Source organism: Euprymna scolopes, chromosome 29, assembly GCF_053919585.1.
Source record: "Euprymna scolopes isolate OS-2025 chromosome 29, ASM5391958v1, whole genome shotgun sequence".
Lineage (NCBI taxonomy): Eukaryota > Metazoa > Mollusca > Cephalopoda > Sepiida > Sepiolidae > Euprymna > Euprymna scolopes.
In genome coordinates, this window is record NC_136510.1 from 28,815,183 (window position 1) to 28,833,682 (window position 18,500).

Genomic DNA, 18,500 nt, shown 5'->3' on the forward strand with positions numbered 1-18,500 from the left:
AAACGGTATTTTTCCACAGAAGGTTAGAGTAGGGGAAAATTCCATTTACAGGCATTAGATATTGTATCATAAATAAGAAGTCAGTAATGACTAGGGCTAGGACAACAGCATATTCTCGAGTATATATCCAACACAGTTAGACACAATCAACCGAGAACCACATCACTGTACATAAAAATATATAAGATATCAATAGATATATATCTGAGAAGCAAAACAAGGAAAAGAATATGCTGTTGTCATAGCCCTAGTGATGACACATAGATAGGCTAAGGGTAATGAGATCTTTTTGTGTGTGTGGACTACCAGAAAGTGGTTGTGCTTTGGAGATCTGATCCCATTCAATTTTGGGTGATAAGTTAATGGTATGATATATATATATATATATATATATACACACACACACACACACACACACACACACACACACACACACACACTGTATACTGAAGAAGAAAAATTAAAGCATCTAAAACAAAAAACAAAAACATTGTTAAACTCTGATACTTATGTGATGTCATATTTTACTGACTTTTACAACTGCTGTTCTTAGGACGACCACAACAAATAAAGAAGAGGAAAAAAAAAACGAATCGCTGCTGTTTCATCAAACTAACAAAACTTGAGCTGCCTAGGATCAAAGAATTGATTACAAGGCAATCCCTATAACATATGTATTGTTGCATTCACAATGTGTTGGTTGTTGTATTCTTTGGCTTTCTTCAGGTGCCATGCTTTGGAGCATTGTGTTATCAGATAAAATGTTTCTTTGGTAATGTTGATGAAGTCCGTTCCAAGGATTGAACCCACAACATTCATGTTCACTTATGTCTTTTCAACCAAATGCTTTGATCTACTTGGCTTTAAAAGGCATTAAAAATGGTAATAAAATGCATGATTGGTTGCAGTCAATCAAGTCAAGAAGTCTTTGATGTTTTCTTTGATTCTCCTAACTTGTTCCTTTAAACCATCTCTTAGACATCACTGTTGGTAAGTGCTTCAGATGGCATACAGAGTCTTCTACAAGATAATCAATGTAGGTTCAATAAAGCTTCCCAAGTAATTTTTTGCCATGTAATAGATTCCATAGGAAAGTACTGCTTTTTTTTTTTTTTTTTTTTTTTTTACATGGTGGTCACCACTTATCAAGGCCCAGAAGCCACTCAGAGATAAGGGTTATATTGCATGTACAGTAATCAATGGGATAGTATCGTAGTAATCGTTAGTATTGGAAATTTGATAACGTGTCTTAGTTAAGGGGGTGGTTCATCAGGAATTTGTTTATGTTGAAGTTGAAGACATCCAAGTTGTAGTCAGGTGGGAAACAGGCAAACGGATGAGAGTTCCACAGGCGTGCACTTCTAAGAAAGAAGCTTTGTTCATGGAATCTACGTTTTGATTTAGGCACAGATAAAGAGTGGGGAAAATTATTGACAGTGGTTTCAGCTAGACAGGTGTTTAGCGAGTCTGACTTACTTCTCCAGCAAACTGAAGTCATCTCTCTTTGTGAGAGACTGAGATAGAAGAAAGGTGTTCATTTAAGAATTTCATGATTGGATATTTCCTCTAGCTAATGTTCGATGCAACTTGTAATATCCTCGTTTATGTTCCATTAAGTGATGCTGCTTTGCTTAAACCATGTTCTATCAGACATATTGTGTTCACTTACGTAGTAATAGCGTGAACTTTTTACTTCCACTCACAGATACAATCGAAACTTGTATTCAATAAATTGTATACAATTAACCATAGCTATTGTATTTCAGCATCATGTTCGGTTATATGTTCAAACTGTAGAACCATACAGCAAGACAGATTCCACAGGCAAAAATTTAACAAGTTTTGGTTTTTGTCTAGAATTCACCCATACCAAAAAATAAAAATTATGAAAAATCTGTATAATGTACGTATCCTTGATGCAACGAAAATATCATATTTCAAAAAAAAAAAAATTACATAAATTGATCAAGTAGTTTTATTTTTATAAAGAAAATCATTTTTAGGCTATTAATGGGAATTCATAGGCATTACAACATCAATTTAGTAAGTATGAAAAGTGTTGAATTATCTCCCTTGATTTAAATTTTTTTTTCAAAATGGCAAACAAGACAGTCACTCCTCAGATACTCATAAAATTTGATTTTTTTTTTTTTTTTTAAATAAAACTACCTGATCAATTTATGTGATTTTTGGAATATATTTTTGTTTTGTCACGGGTGCATCATGCAGATTTTCGTTTTTAATACAGAGAGAATTCTGGACAAGAACAGTTTTTCAAATTTATTAAGTTTTTGAAGGAGACTAAAATTGTTTTTACTCTAACCCTAACCTAAGTTATGAATTTATATGCTTTAGTATTGTCTTTCAATACCTTGTCATCATATGTGTGCACTGCTACTACAGTGGTTTGTGGTAGTTCTCTAACTAAACTGTTTGATCTTGGTCACTGGGTCGACCTTGATCTCTTCCGCCCAACATCCTGTGCCATAGACACCATTGATCCGCTAATAATGCTTTCATTTGCTACCTATTCACATCCACCCTGCCACAAATTCAGGATTTCACCAAGTTATATGGAAATCTGCACTCTAGGAACAGATCAAGAAAAACTTTTTTAGAGCCGTAGTGGAGAGGGTGCTGCTTTATGTTTCGCCAGCATAGACTCTCAGTAAAAAAAACTTAAAAATAAGTTAGATAGAACTTAAAAGGCAGTGTTAAACTTAAACTGGAAAACACACCCAACCATTAGCCATCTGTATGGTCGGTTGCCCAGGATCTATCTCTTCAGTTAATAAGAGAAAAAGAACACAATATGCCGGACATTGCTATAGAAGAAAAGATGAGGTTGTTAGTGATGTAGTACTGTGGGATCTTAAACACAGAACCACTAAAGTAGGAAGACCAGTCAAGATGTACACATTGACATTATTGACAGAAGACACTGGCTTACAACTTGAAGATCTTCCTAAGGCCATGGACGATAGAGACACTTGATCCCGGCAACTCACCCGATACGATGATTAGTATAGTTTACCCTTTTTTTATATTTTTTCAGAATTTTCAAATTTGGTATCTGTAGCTCGGACAAAGATGTAACCATCACTTTTTTTAATTGTATCGTTTATCTTCAAACTCAGGAATATTCAAAGCAAAATGCAAAGTAAATGAATAAGTGGTTACTTACGCTTTCGTTACAACACTGGCTACGGAAACGTTGAGTATGGGGAAGACGTAAATGATGAAACGCAATTCCTTATGTGGTAAGAAAGAGTAAATAATGACATAAATGATCGCAGGAAGAACCAGAGAACGTATGGAAGGCGTGCTTTTAAGGCCGACGGGTACAAGGATGGTGCTGAAGCTGAGAACACGTGGAATGGCGGAGTAAAAATACCATAAGAATGGCATCGTCTGAAGCAAGTTCAGGAAAACATGATGATTACTTGCATAAACATTTGCAAAGCTAACAAATACTTTATATCTTAGCTTTCACATTTTTAGCGACCATGTGGAGGGGTATATCTTTCGTGTGTAGACAGTCATCATTTTGCATGTCATGGTATCATGGATAATACACGCAGGAATCCGAGTAGTCAATGACAAAATGAGCTGAGACGAATTTACCAATCAGGGGAAGCAAAATGGGAGTGTGGGTTACACAGCCGCCAATCAGTTTTCAAACCTTGAGTGTTGCCCCCTCAAATATCATCCTTCTGTGTGTGTTAAATTTAATGTAAAATGATCCCATTTCCAAGCGATTCTAATTTTTTTAGGACAGTTAACCTTAAAAAAATTTTTGCTATGGGAGATAAATTCTGTGCGTTTTTCTTTTTGTTTTTTGGGGGGAAGAGGAGAAGGTCATAGTGAAACCTGTCAACCATTGTTGGATCATTTTATGCCAAAACTGGACATATGTATACAATTAGTTTGTAGATTAATTTGTTCTGTTTTTTTTTTATATTTTTACATATGTAAACAATAGTTTTTATTTAACCCATATATAGGTCTTTGACAGGTACTACCACTTTGGATTAGAATAGACCTGGAAGTAGTGGTTAACTAAGGAGTATCTCCATGATCTCCAGAACTCACAAATTGGGGTCTCACAAATGAACACAGTTCTCATTTATATGCTGTATACATATTATATAGTTGGGAGGAAAGATTGAGTGGTTGACAGGGTTGACGAATAGAGTAAGCAAAGAAGAAACTATAGAAAGGGCTGAGAATAGTGGATTTGGGGGAGATGGCATAGAGTAGAGGTGAACATCTTGCTTAGCAGTGTCCAGGGAAGTTTAAGGATAAAGTCTACTTAATCCATAGATAAAAATCAAACAGGCACTAGCACTCTGGGTCAGAATAGATATGGGAGTAATGGCAAAAGACAGGCTTAGATCTGACGACTTCAGAGGAAGATTAAATTTGGACAGTATGGAGATAATTTTGTAAAACAGGAGACTATGTTTGTATAGTCATGTTGCAAGAAAAGATGAGAGTTCTTGGGTAAGTATATGTAGAACAGTTGAGGAAGTAGGGCCAATTGGCCAGAGAAGGACAAGGAAAACATGGAAGTTATAAAGATGGGCTGTGTGTTAAATTTAATGTAAAATACTCGCATTTTTAAACCTTCCTAGCTTTTTAGGGCAGTTAACCGAAAAATGTTTTTTTTTCTATAAGAGATAAATTCTGTGCATTTTTTTTTTCTGGGATAGAGGGAATCATGACATAAGATTAGTATAAAACAAAAAGTGCAATTACTTACTCTACCACTAACCCTAGGTTAGGAAAAGAGAAAGAAAGATCAACTGAGAAGAGAGATAAATAAGAGCTGTCCCACACATGTAAGTCTGTAAAACGATGTTATATCAAATATTATTATTATGATGATGATGATGATAACGCCGCCGCCACATTCCCCAATTGGGGCCTCACCACCATTCATGCCTAGGATCTCAAACAAAGAAAGTTCTGGAATGAAACATATGTTCTATTTTCTTATGTTGTATGAAATAAATCCTGTGTTCAAAAAATAAATAAATAAATAAATAAATAGATGAAAAAAAGGATACACCCCATTTAGAACTTTTGTTCAAAATGGTGTTAAACCAAAAGACTTCACCCTCTGGCCAAAGCCATCGACGCCAAAAGAACGAATCAACAGCAACTGTTACACCTGGAAAAAAGAAGAAAAAAAAAATGAGAGACGTAATAAAAATGTAAATTCGCATAAATTAACATAGTACAATTTTTTTTGTTTTTTTTTTGACATTCACGATTCTATTTACATTTGTTCCCCCAATTCTTTTTAGAATGACATATTTTGGGGACGGGCTACATAAACGTAACCAACATGCATAGTGAAAGTGATGCTGCGAAACCAACAGGATTCGAACTTGGAACTCAAAAACTTTACCACCACCACCTCTTGGAGTAACTACGGCATGATATTTATGTCCTGTTGTTGCAAAGAAGAAAAAAAAGAGTACACAAAACCTCAGCTCGCAGCAGCATTGTCCGTTGGTACTTTCCGTAGACTCGTTTTCACGTCTGTCCTCATCTGCTCCAGTGGCCTGTTTTTATAAAAGACAGAGTCCTCCAAATTTGCATATGTGCGTGAGAGCACATGAGATTCTGTGAGACTGCATTGTTATATAAGGCTGCAGGCGCCATTTTGGACCCTTTTCAGCATCATGACGCTGCGTCGGCAAAGCGCACACTGAGGCTGTTTAAGAGGTAAGCCTGTGTTCCCACAATTTTCGCCACATGTCCCTATTTACTTACTATCCCATTGTTGATTTACTCTTCATTTAACTCTACTCACCGATACACGCTCATTTATCAAAACTTCCATCTTTTTTTTCCAGTCAATGACCCAACTAAGAACCCAACACAAAGAACAGAACTCAAAGGGAGACAACTTAACAGATGCATCTGTTGATTCACTCTTCACAAAACTCCATTTAGAGACATATGGTTGTTTATCAAACCTCCATCTTTGTTTTTCAGTCCATAATTTACAAGCAAGCAAGGGAGATCACTCTAAGAACCTAGCACAAAGAACAGAACTCTTTTTATACAAAGGGAGAAAGTTTAACAGATGTATGAAAAAAAAAAGATGTTAAACCGAATGTGATGATTGTTTAAGCAGATCCTGATTGACCTAGGTGATGTTATATTATTTGTTTCTGATTAATTGAACAATCACTTGGATAACAGTGGAAAGTAGAATGCCGAGGTTTACAACAATTTCATGCTGATTAAGTCCACCTCCAGATAACCTATAGTATGCCTCCTCTGTTACTCTGAGAATTCTAATGCTTCTTTAGCCCGTGCTTAAATGGTGATATTAGTGGTATATTGATAGGACTCTGCAATGACAACCAAGTCATAGACGCACTTCTATCTTTGTTTTCTAGTTAATCATCCAAAAGACAAACAAGGGAGATCACTCTAAAAATTTTATACAAAGAATGGAACTCTTTATTTTAATAGAAAGGAAGACAAATTAACACCCCTAAAATCAAGGTTGGTTTTTAATGTAGGGTGTTGCAGTATTTTTGATACATAATGGGGGTATGGTCCCTCATAGTTGGAAGATTCTATTTATAAACGATGCTGCTAGGAACTGATGAATCAAATTAATTCACGTTCTACTACCAACCAATCAGAAACAAGAATTGCTCCATAAAAATTAAACCTTTTCTTTAGCAACTTCGCACATGTTTCCTTCATGTGAACACAGGAAGAATCTTTTGCACTGTGGCTTCCAACTCAAGAACTGTCTACTGAGAAGCAGTCACCTCCAGGACTTGTATAGAACAACTAACCATCGGAAACTGTTCGGAAACTAAACATGGCTTTCAACTTAAGATGGGGGATATCCATCTCCCCAAAAAGGGGCAATCAGAAGGAGATAAAAAATTAAAATTGCTTCAGTAATTTAACTGAAGCAATTTTAATTTTTATCTCATTCTGATTGCCCCTTTTTTGGGAGCTGGATATCCGCCACATTAAAAACCAACTTTGATTTGAATTAACTATTTAATTAAACATTTTTTAAAAAATAAATAAATAAATAAAATTTTTAGAAATATAAGGAATGAAGTAAATATGATAACTGCAAGAAAAAAAGACCACAAAACAATTTTTAAATTGTAGCTCTTTATGTGATATACAAGAGAGAAAATAAGAAATGAAAGAAAGAAAGTATTTTTCTTTATTTTTTAATATAGGTGGAATTTTGGATAAAACTCGGAAAACATTATTCACATTCAACTGATTCTGATTTATATTCATGTGAAAAGTGCAGCAAAATAAAAATGGTGGATGATATGACTTACCTAAGATGACAACTGCCGCAGGAATAGCAAATTTTAGGACTTTCGTGATGCGCAGTTTGCCACTAAATAAGTCCATCAAAAGATAAAGACCAAGAAAAATGGCGAGTTCGGAGCGAAAGACAAGTATGGCAATTCCAGAGAACCAGATGAACTGGAAATGTTTTTTTCGTAGCCATGCCGCGATTGCCAGGAGAACTGGAAAAAATTGTTTAATAAGTTTTGAATTTGTTAAGATCACCAAACATGGTTGCGTTAAAGTGAAGAAAAAAGAGAAACTATTTTTATTATAACAATTTTTATTTATTATTATTTCTCTTATGAACGTAAAAGGAATTTTATTCAAGTCTTAAAATCAATTAAGAAGTTAGTAACAAAAAATTATGATAAAAGAAAAAAGAGAGATACAAAGTAAAGGAGAAAAAAAATGAAAGAGGAGAAAGAAGAAGAAATGAAAAGAAAAGCACAGAAAAGGGAAAAAAAGAAAAAAGGAATAAAAGACAAAAACGAAAAAAAAAAAGAAACAAAGTAAGCAACAAGCGAATGGAGAAAAAGAGAAAGGAAGAAAAAAAATCAAAGAAAAAAATGAAAGGAAGGAAGAAAAAGAATGAAAAAAGAAATAAAAGGAACGATGGGGAATAGAGTAAAAAGAGACAAAAAAAAAGAAGGAACAAATGAAAGAAAGAGGAAAAAGAGCACAGAAAAAAAGCAAAGAAAAAAGGGAAAGAAAAAGTGTTAATCTGTGTTAAATACAGAAGTAATCAACCATCTCAACAAAAATAACCTTCTTAGTGACACTCAATATGGTTTCCGTTCTGCTAGATCTACAGCTGATGTGCTTACAGTTATATCTCATAGGATTAGCAAATCTCTCGACGGAGGCAACCTTTCTAGGGCAATTGCTCTTGACATATCTAAGGCCTTTGATAGGGTATGGCATAAAGGTTTACTTCATAAGATCTCTAGCTATGGTATTGCTGGAAATGTCTTATTAAATCATTTCTTTCTGATAGGTTCATAAGAGTAGTAGTTGAGGGGCAAAAATCAGAAGCTCACAGTATTAATGCCGGTGTCCCTCAGGGATCCATCCTGGGCCCAACTCTTTTCCTGATCTATATTAATGATCTTCCAAATCACATCCTTACATCATTTGTAGACATCTATGCTGACGACACTACCATTTATGGTAGCACATCTAAGACAGTAAACGACCAAGTTCTCTCCAATTCTCTCTCCTCTGAACTTGAGCACGTAGTACAATGGGGTAAGGAGTGGCTGGTTACTTTTAATGCATCTAAAACCAAGCTTCTCTCTTTACATCATCAACATTCTGATCCACATCTGGCATCAATTGAAATGAATGGCTCTCGTCTTCAGGAGGCCTCAAGTTTTGACAAGTTTCTTGGCTTGACCATTACTCCTGATCTGAAATGAAACACGTACATCAAATCTGTTGCCAAGGCCGCTGGAAAAATGGTGGGATCTTTCTATCGATCCGGTAGATAGCTCACTGCTGATGCTATTCTCTATCTATATAAGAGCCAGGTACGTCCAAGGATGAAATACTGTTGCCACATCTGGGCAGGAGCTGCTAGAAAGGACTTGGCCTGCCTTGATAGAGTTCAAAATAGACTTCGTAGCCTCGTAGGAGATGTCCTTTTCTCTTCCTTGCAACCTCTATCTCACAGAAGAGATGTTGCGAGTTTGTCTCTGATGTATCGTTATTTTCATGGAAAGTGTTCGACTGAGCTTCAATCTATGGTCCCCCCTCGCAAAACTTTCACAAGAAACACTCGTCTAGCTGTAAACACTATCAATAATTCCCCCCACTCTTTATCTGTGCCTAAACCTAAACGTAGATTCCATGAACAAAGCTTCTTTCTTAGAACTGCACGCCTGTGGAATTGTCTTCCGTTTTCCTGCTTTCTGGCTGACTACAATATGGTTGTCTTCAAGTCTAACGTAAATAAGTTCTTGATGAGCCGTTCCATATAAGTTATCAAATTTACCAAATTTTCATTACTAATGATTACTATATTGTCCAATTTCTACTGTACACTCTTTAACCCTTATCCTTGAGTAGCCTCTTGGCCTTGATAATGTGGTGATGCCTATGTAAAAAAAAAAAAGGGAAAAAAGCAAAGAAAAAGGGAAAAGAAAAAGGAAAGAAATAGGAAAGAAAAAATAAAATGAAAGAAAAGAAAAATAAAATGAAAGAAAAGAAAAAAGAAAATGAAAGAAAAGAAAAAAGAAAATGAAAGAAAAGAAAAAATAAAATGAAAGAAAAGAAAAAATAAAAAGGAAGAAAAGAAAAAAGAAAATGAAAGAAAAGAAAAAATAAGAAAGGGATGAGAAAAAAGGAAAAGAAAATGGAAGGAACAAATGAAAAAAAAAGGAAAGAAAAATGAAAGAAAGTGAGTAGGAGTCTTACCCAGACCAAGTGCCATGATGTTGGGTAGAGGTCGAGTCATATAAAACATGAAGTGAAACTGTGAAATGACGACTGGAATCAGCCAGAAACTGAGGTTTGATCCAAACCGATGACTGATGGCATCTTGGAACTTGCGGAACGACCATAGGACATAAATCCCAAGACAGCAACGAACTTACAATTGGAAAAACAGAAGAAAGAAAAATAAAAACGTTTTATGAGATATATGCATTTTTTTTAAATAGCTTAAAAATTTCATCTATATATTAATACCATAGTACCTTCCACATACTTGAAAGATTATAAATTATTCAACTGGGAGATTCTATCTATTAAAAAAGAGGATAAAAGGTGATACCATACTACGAGCATTAAACTATTAGTATATAGATACGTTAATTTAATGTTCGTAGTATGGTATCACTTTCTATCCTACTTTTTAATAAATAGGATCTCCCGATCACTGAAGACGCAATGTAAAAAAAAAAAAAAAAAAAATTTAATAAAAAAAATAATGACACTTTTGGGCCATATGTGAAACTAAAATATACCTTCTTGGTCTTCTGGCTAGGATCCAAGGGTAGTATGTATGGTATCTAAAGATGATATATATTGCAGGGTTTCCATTCACACCGGGTCTTCATACAATGGAAATATGTCACAGACTCCCATAAGGATATTGGCGATAAACCATAATGGCCAGACATATTCTGACACTACATTAACCAGATTACTTAGATAAATACTTTTACAGGTTTAACAAAAAAGCTACAATAATATCACAGGGTCTCCGTTCATGCTGAACGTCCACAAAATGCCCAGCAGTAATCTATATATCTATAAAAATGAAATTGTCTGTGTGTGTACATTTCCCTACCAACCTACTTTGTCAATTTTCAGTCTACAGACTCGAGATTTGACATAAGAGATATTGAGACTTGGGAAAATCATTTTAATCAGTTTTCAGCCAGAAATTTGGCTGTCAAGGGGTCAAAAATTAACAATTTGGCCTTTGAAAACTCTACCAAACTCCTCCGCCAATTTTAGGTCTAAACATTTGAAATTTTAGAAGTAGGTTACTTGGACATGGATCAAACTTTTTAATTTGATTCGAGCCCAAAACAATAAATGTTAAGGGGTCAAAATTGGATTCAAATTTTTTAAAAAATTGGCCTCTGTGGTGTGTACTAAATTACTCAGCAAATTTTTGGTATAAACATTTGAAATTTTACATAAAGTGTATTCAGACATAGAAAAAGCTTTTTAATGGATTTTTGGCTAATAATTTGGTTGCCAAAAGATTTGACCGTTGCAGTCTCTAGCAAACTATTCCGCCAATTTTTGGTCTAAACATTTGAAATTTTACATAAAAGGTATTCAGATATGCAGCAAGCTTTTTAATCAGTTTTTGGGCGAAAATTTGGCTGCCAAGAGGTCAAAGTTAAAAAGAGTTGACCTTTGCAAACTCTACGAAACTCCTCTGCCAATTTTGGGTTTAAACACTTGAAATTTTAGATGTAGGTTACCTAGAAAGAAGTCAAACTTTTTAATATATATACATACATATGCACATAAAGTTATGAACAGAACATAGAGCCCGAGCAAAGTGAGGCCAAATTGCTAGCATATTACATATGAAATATGCCACTGTGGAATTTCCACAGGTCCTGCTAGTTAAAATAAATACATTTATCTACGGGTAAGCATTATTAGTGAAAATATCAATAGTGAAAAAAAAAAAAAAAGTAATATGAACAAAGTAAATGTAGATAATGTGAATAAGCATTTTCTTTTATTTCATTGAAGATCTGATCCAATAAGAATAAGCAAATTGAAACTTACCAACATATTGCAAGAAAAATTTGCTAAGTTTTAAGTAGTTCGCTAAAAAGGCAAAAGGTGTAGCCATTGCGGATATGAAGAGTGGTCCAAGGAAAGTGCGAGGAACAACACCAGGAAACTCCAAATGATCATACTGAAATAAAGGAATGGTGCGACTTAAGTGATGTTACCTCAAGTTACAGCGTGAAGCTGTATACTCCACCAGACTCGATGAATTCTTGTCCTGGAACCCAATAAAACCAAGAGACCACAAGAAAGGTATACTATAACATACTAAAATGGTCAATTGGGAAGAGAGAAATAATGTTCTTAACTTCTTTACTAATTCAGTGTTTGAGAGGTAAAAGAGAACTTTAATTGAGTATTCAAATATCTACATATCATTCAAACACTACTGTATTTGAATGATATGGTTAAGTGGCAGTTTTAGTCATTTAGAACTGCTTTAAAGCCTCGCCGCTCACTCATTTTTCAACCAAATTTCAAACAATTATCGCAGTTTATAGATCACCTTCTCAACTATATTATGAAAAAAAGGATTTTCAATTTTTGTTGAGTAAAACAAAAGTTATGATGAACTTACTGGTGTTCAAAATCATAAAAAATGTAAGGAAGTGAGCAACGTTTTTTTATGACTAGTTTCCATAGTAACATCGTCGCTTCAGTGACTACTGTTGCTACGAATTCACTGCTCTCATGAAAAGAGAAGTAACAAGTGAAACAAAAAGAATGAAAGAATGAAAGGGAGATAATTGGGGGGATTTTATTGAAATCAGACGAGTGCTGTACATTGTTATTACATGTGTATGTTATGTTTATGGGGGGAAAAAAATAAGACTGAAAGTAAACAAAGAACAAGTGAATTTACTGGAACCCTGGAAAAATCATGGATTACAATAGAAAAATGCGAGCATGAAAAGTAATATGGTTAAGCTTAAACATAGAAAAGTAAAGGACTAGTTAAACCTGGAAAAGAAAAGGACAAGATATTCTAGTAACAAATATAATAAATTTATAACTTAAAATATTGCAACATTAAGAATTTTTTTAAAATTTAATTTATAACATTATATAATCAATTCTTAATCCTGCAATATTTTAAGTTATAAATTTATATTTTTTACTAGAATATCTTGTCCTTTTCTTTTCCAGTTTTAACAACTAGCCCTTTACTTTTACATGTTTAAGCTTAACCATATTACTTTTCATGCTCGCATTTTTCTATTGTAATCTCATAGATATTAATTGTTAACCTCAGGAAAGGGGGCCCTTAGATTTCTGAGAACTTTGAAGTAAAATGAAACATGAAAGAGAGAAACTGGAATATCTACTAGACATTATACTCGAGTGTCTGTTCTCTTTGTACAGGGGTTTATTAGGACAACCTGGCATGAGTATACTTTTCCCTATAATTAAACTCTTAATCTGTGCCTAAACCTAAACGTAGATTCCATGAACAAAGCTTCTTTCTTAGAACTGCACGCCTGTGGAATTGTCTTCCGTCTTCCTGCTTTCCGGCTGACTACAATATGGTTGTGTTCAAGTCTAACGTAAATAAGTTCTTGATGAGCCGTTCTATATAAGTTATCAAATTTACCAAATTTTCATTACTAATGATTACTTTATTGTCCAATGTCTACTGTGACCTCTTTAACCCTTATCCTTGAGTGGCCTCTTGGCCTTGATAAGTGGTGATGCCTATGTAAAAAAAAAAAAAAAAAAACCCTGACTAAATATTCAAAATTACATTTCGTATTCACAACACAAGTAAGATCTCCTTGGGATGACTAGCCAACACTGGCTTTTACAAGGAATGCTGCATCTTCTGCGAGTCATGTTATTTCAAGTAATAGCATTAATCTGGATACTCAACCAGACAAAGAGAATTCTTCTCCTGGAATCCAGCAAGATCAAAAGACCATAAGAATACTATATCATATTTAACTGATCAATTGAGGAGAGGAAAATTAATATTCTTAACTTCTTTACTAACTTAACATTCGAGATGTAAAGGAAAACTTTAATAGAATGTTCGAATATCTATGAATCTCATATAGAGATCAAGTGGAGTCCTCTTGATTTAGAGAATTTTGACTGAAGTAAAACAAAACAAATGATGATAGTAAGCCATGATCTTTATTATATTTCTTTTTATCTGTCCGTTCTCTATTATATTTCTTTATTATATTTCTATATTATATTTCTATATTATATTTCTATATTATATTTCTTTATTATATTTCTATATTATATTTCTATATTATATTTCTTTTTGTCTGTCCGTTCTCTATTATATTTCTTTATTATATTTCTATATTATATTTCTATATTATATTTCTATATTATATTTCTATATTATATTTCTATATTATATTTCTTTTTGTCTGTCCGTTCTCTATTATATTTCTTTATTATATTTCTATATTATATTTCTCTATTATATTTCTATATTATATTTCTATATTATATTTCTATGTTATATTTCTTTTTGTCTGTCCGTTCTCTATTATATTTCTTTATTATATTTCTATATTATATTTCTATATTATATTTCTATATTATATTTCTTTATTATATTTCTATATTATATTTCTTTTTGTCTGTCCGTTCTCTATTATATTTCTATATTATATTTCTATATTATATTTCTATATTATATTTCTATATTATATTTCTTTTTGTCTGTCCGTTCTCTATTATATTTCTTTATTATATTTCTATATTATATTTCTATATTATATTTCTATATTATATTTCTATATTATATTTCTTTTTGTCTGTCCGTTCTCTATTATATTTCTTTATTATATTTCTATATTATATTTCTATATTATATTTCTCTATTATATTTCTTTATTATATTTCTATATTATATTTCTTTTTGTCTGTCCGTTCTATATTATATTTCTATATTATATTTCTATATTATATTTCTATATTATATTTCTCTATTATATTTTAATATTATATTTCTCTATTATATTTCTCTATTATTTTTCTATATATAATTTCTATATTATATATCTTTTTGTCTGTCCGTTCTATATTATATTTCTATATTATATTTCTATATTATATATCTTTTTGTCTGTCCGTTCTATATTATATTTCTATATTATATTTCTCTATTATATTTCTCTATTATATTTCTCTATTATATTTCTCTATTATATTTCTATATTATATTTCTATATTATATATCTTTTTGTCTGTCCGTTCTATATTATATTTCTATATTATATTTCTCTATTATATTTCTATATTATATTTCTATATTATATTTCTATATTATATTTCTCTATTATATTTCTATATTATATTTCTCTATTATATTTCTATATTATATTTCTCTATTATATTTCTATATTATATTTCTATATTATATTTCTTTTTGTCTGTCCGTTCTATATTATATTTCTATATTATATTTCTCTATTATATTTCTATATTATATTTCTTTTTGTCTGTCCAGTCTATATTATATTTCTATATCATATTCCTCTATTATATTTCTCTATTATATTTCTCTATTATATTTCTATATTATATTTCTATATTATATTTCTTTTTGTCTGTCCGTTCTATATTATATTTCTATATTATATTTCTCTATTATATTTCTATATTATATTTCTTTTTGTCTGTCCGTTCTATATTATATTTCTCTATTATATTTCTATATTATATTTCTTTTTGTCTGTCCGTTCTATATTATATTTCTCGATTATATTTCTATATTATATTTCTCTATTATATTTCTATATTATATTTCTTTTTGTCTGTCCGTTCTATATTATATTTCTATATTATATTTCTATATTATATTTCTTTTTGTCTGTCCGTTCTATATTATATTTCTATATTATATTTCTCTATTATATTTCTCTATTATATTTCTTTTTGTCTGTCCGTTCTATATTATATTTCTCTATTATATTTCTCTATTATATTTCTATATTATATTTCTTTTTGTCTGTCCGTTCTATATTATATTTCTATATTATATTTCTTTTTGTCTGTCCGTTCTATATTATATTTCTCTATTATATTTCTATATTATATTTCTTTTTGTCTGTCCGTTCTATATTATATTTCTATATTATATTTCTATATTATATTTCTCTATTATATTTCTATATTATATTTCTCTGTTATATTTCTCTATTATATTTCTTTTTGTCTGTTCGTTCTCTATTATATTTCTATACTATATTTCTCTATTATATTTCTCTATTATATTTCTATATTATATTTCTCTATTATATTTCTCTATTATATTTCTCTATTATATTTCTATATTATATTTCTATATTATATTTCTCTATTATATTTCTCTATTATATTTCTCTATTATATTTCTATATTATATTTCTATATTATATTTCTATATTATATTTCTATATTATATTTCTCTATTATATTTCTATATTATATTTCTATATTATATTTCTATATTATATTTCTATATTATATTTCTCTATTATATTTCTCTATTATACTTCTCTATTATATTTCTATATTATATTTCTCTATTATATTTCTATATTATATTTCTATATTATATTTCTATATTATGTTTCTTTTTGTCTGTCCGTTCTATATTATATTTCTATATCATATTTCTCTATTATATTTCTCTATTATATTTCTCTATTATATTTCTCTATTATATTTCTATATTATATTTCTATATTATATTTCTTTATTATATTTCTTTTTGTCTGTCCGTTCTATATTATATTTCTATATTATATTTCTATATTATATTTCTATATTATATATCTTTTTGTCGGTCCGTTCTATATTATATTTCTATATTATATTTCTCTATTATATTTCTCTATTATATTTCTATATTATATTTCTCTATTATATTTCTATATTATATTTCTATATTATATTTCTCTATTATATTTCTATATTATATTTCTATATTATATATCTTTTTGTCTGTCCGTTCTATATTATATTTCTATATTATATTTCTCTATTATATTTCTATGATATATTTCTTTTTGTCTGTCCGTTCTATATTATATTTCTCGATTATATTTCTCTATTATATTTCTATATTATATTTCTATATTATATTTCTCTATTATATTTCTATATTATATTTCTATATTATATTTCTATATTATATTTCTCTATTATATTTCTATATTATATTTCTCTATTATATTTCTATATTATATTTCTATATTATATTTCTATATTATATTTCTCTATTATATTTCTCTATTATATTTCTATATTATATTTCTATATTATATTTCTATATTATATTTCTATATTATATTTCTATATTATATTTCTATATTATATTTCTATATTATATTTCTATATTATATTTCTTTTTGTCTGTCCGTTCTATATTATATTTCTATATTATATTTCTCTATTATATTTCTCTATTATATTTCTATATTATATTTCTTTTTGTCTGTCCGTTCTATATTATATTTCTCTATTATATTTCTATATTATATTTCTCTATTATATTTCTATATTATATTTCTTTTTGTCTGTCCGTTCTATATTATATTTCTATATTATATTTCTTTTTGTCTGTCCGTTCTATATTATATTTCTCTATTATATTTCTCTATTATATTTCTTTTTGTCTGTCCGTTCTATATTATATTTCTATATTATATTTCTCTATTATATTTCTATATTATATTTCTTTTTGTCTGTCCGTTCTATATTATATTTCTATATTATATTTCTATATTATATTTCTCTATTATATTTCTCTATTATATTTCTATATTATATTTCTCTGTTATATTTCTCTATTATATTTCTCTATTATATTTCTTTTTGTCTGTCCGTTCTATATTATATTTCTATATTATATTTCTATATTATATTTCTATATTATATTTCTTTTTGTCTGTCCGTTCTATATTATATTTCTATATTATATTTCTATATTATATTTCTATATTATATTTCTCTATTATATTTCTCTATTATATTTCTCTATTATACTTCTATATTATATTTCTCTATTATATTTCTATATTATATTTCTATATTATATTTCTCTATTATATTTCTCTATTATATTTCTATATTATATTTCTATATTATATTTCTATATTATATTTCTATATTATATTTCTCTATTATATTTCTATATTATATTTCTCTATTATATTTCTATATTATATTTCTCTATTATATTTCTATATTATATTTCTCTATTATATTTCTATATTATATTTCTATATTATATTTCTCTATTATATTTCTATATTATATTTCTCTATTATATTTCTATATTATATTTCTCTATTATATTTCTATATTATATTTCTCTATTATATTTCTATATTATATTCCTTTTTGTCTGTCCGTTCTATATTATATTTCTCTATTATATTTCTCTATTATATTTCTCTATTATATTTCTATATTATATTTCTCTATTATATTTCTCTATTATATTTCTATATTATATTTCTATATTATATTTCTATATTATATTTCTATATTATATTTCTCTATTATATTTCTCTATTATATTTCTCTATTATATTTCTATATTATATTTCTCTATTATATTTCTCTATTATACTTCTCTATTATATTTCTATATTATATTTCTCTATTATATTTCTATATTATATTTCTATATTATATTTCTATATTATGTTTCTTTTTGTCTGTCCGTTCTATATTATATTTCTATATCATATTTCTCTATTATATTTCTCTATTATATTTCTATATTATATTTCTATATTATATTTCTTTATTATATTTCTTTTTGTCTGTCCGTTCTATATTATATTTCTATATTATATTTCTATATTATATTTCTATATTATATATCTTTTTGTCTGTCCGTTCTATATTATATTTCTATATTATATTTCTCTATT

At 29.4% G+C, this 18,500-nt stretch overlaps 1 protein-coding gene across 1 annotated transcript in view; it reads right to left on the reverse strand.

Moving 5' to 3' along the window:
* Nucleotides 1-11,677, reverse strand: part of LOC145252871 (dol-P-Man:Man(7)GlcNAc(2)-PP-Dol alpha-1,6-mannosyltransferase-like) — a 30,493-nt gene extending 18,816 nt beyond the window's left edge. Inside the window, exons 1-4 of the mRNA XM_080112882.1 lie at nucleotides 11,611-11,677; nucleotides 9,769-9,942; nucleotides 7,341-7,535; nucleotides 5,383-5,455 (exon numbers count right to left, since the gene is read on the reverse strand). Coding sequence (XP_079969008.1) covers nucleotides 5,383-5,455; nucleotides 7,341-7,535; nucleotides 9,769-9,942; nucleotides 11,611-11,677 — 509 coding nt within the window. The remainder of the gene's footprint in view (nucleotides 1-5,382; nucleotides 5,456-7,340; nucleotides 7,536-9,768; nucleotides 9,943-11,610) is intronic.
* Between the last annotated feature and the right edge of the window lie 6,823 nt (nucleotides 11,678-18,500).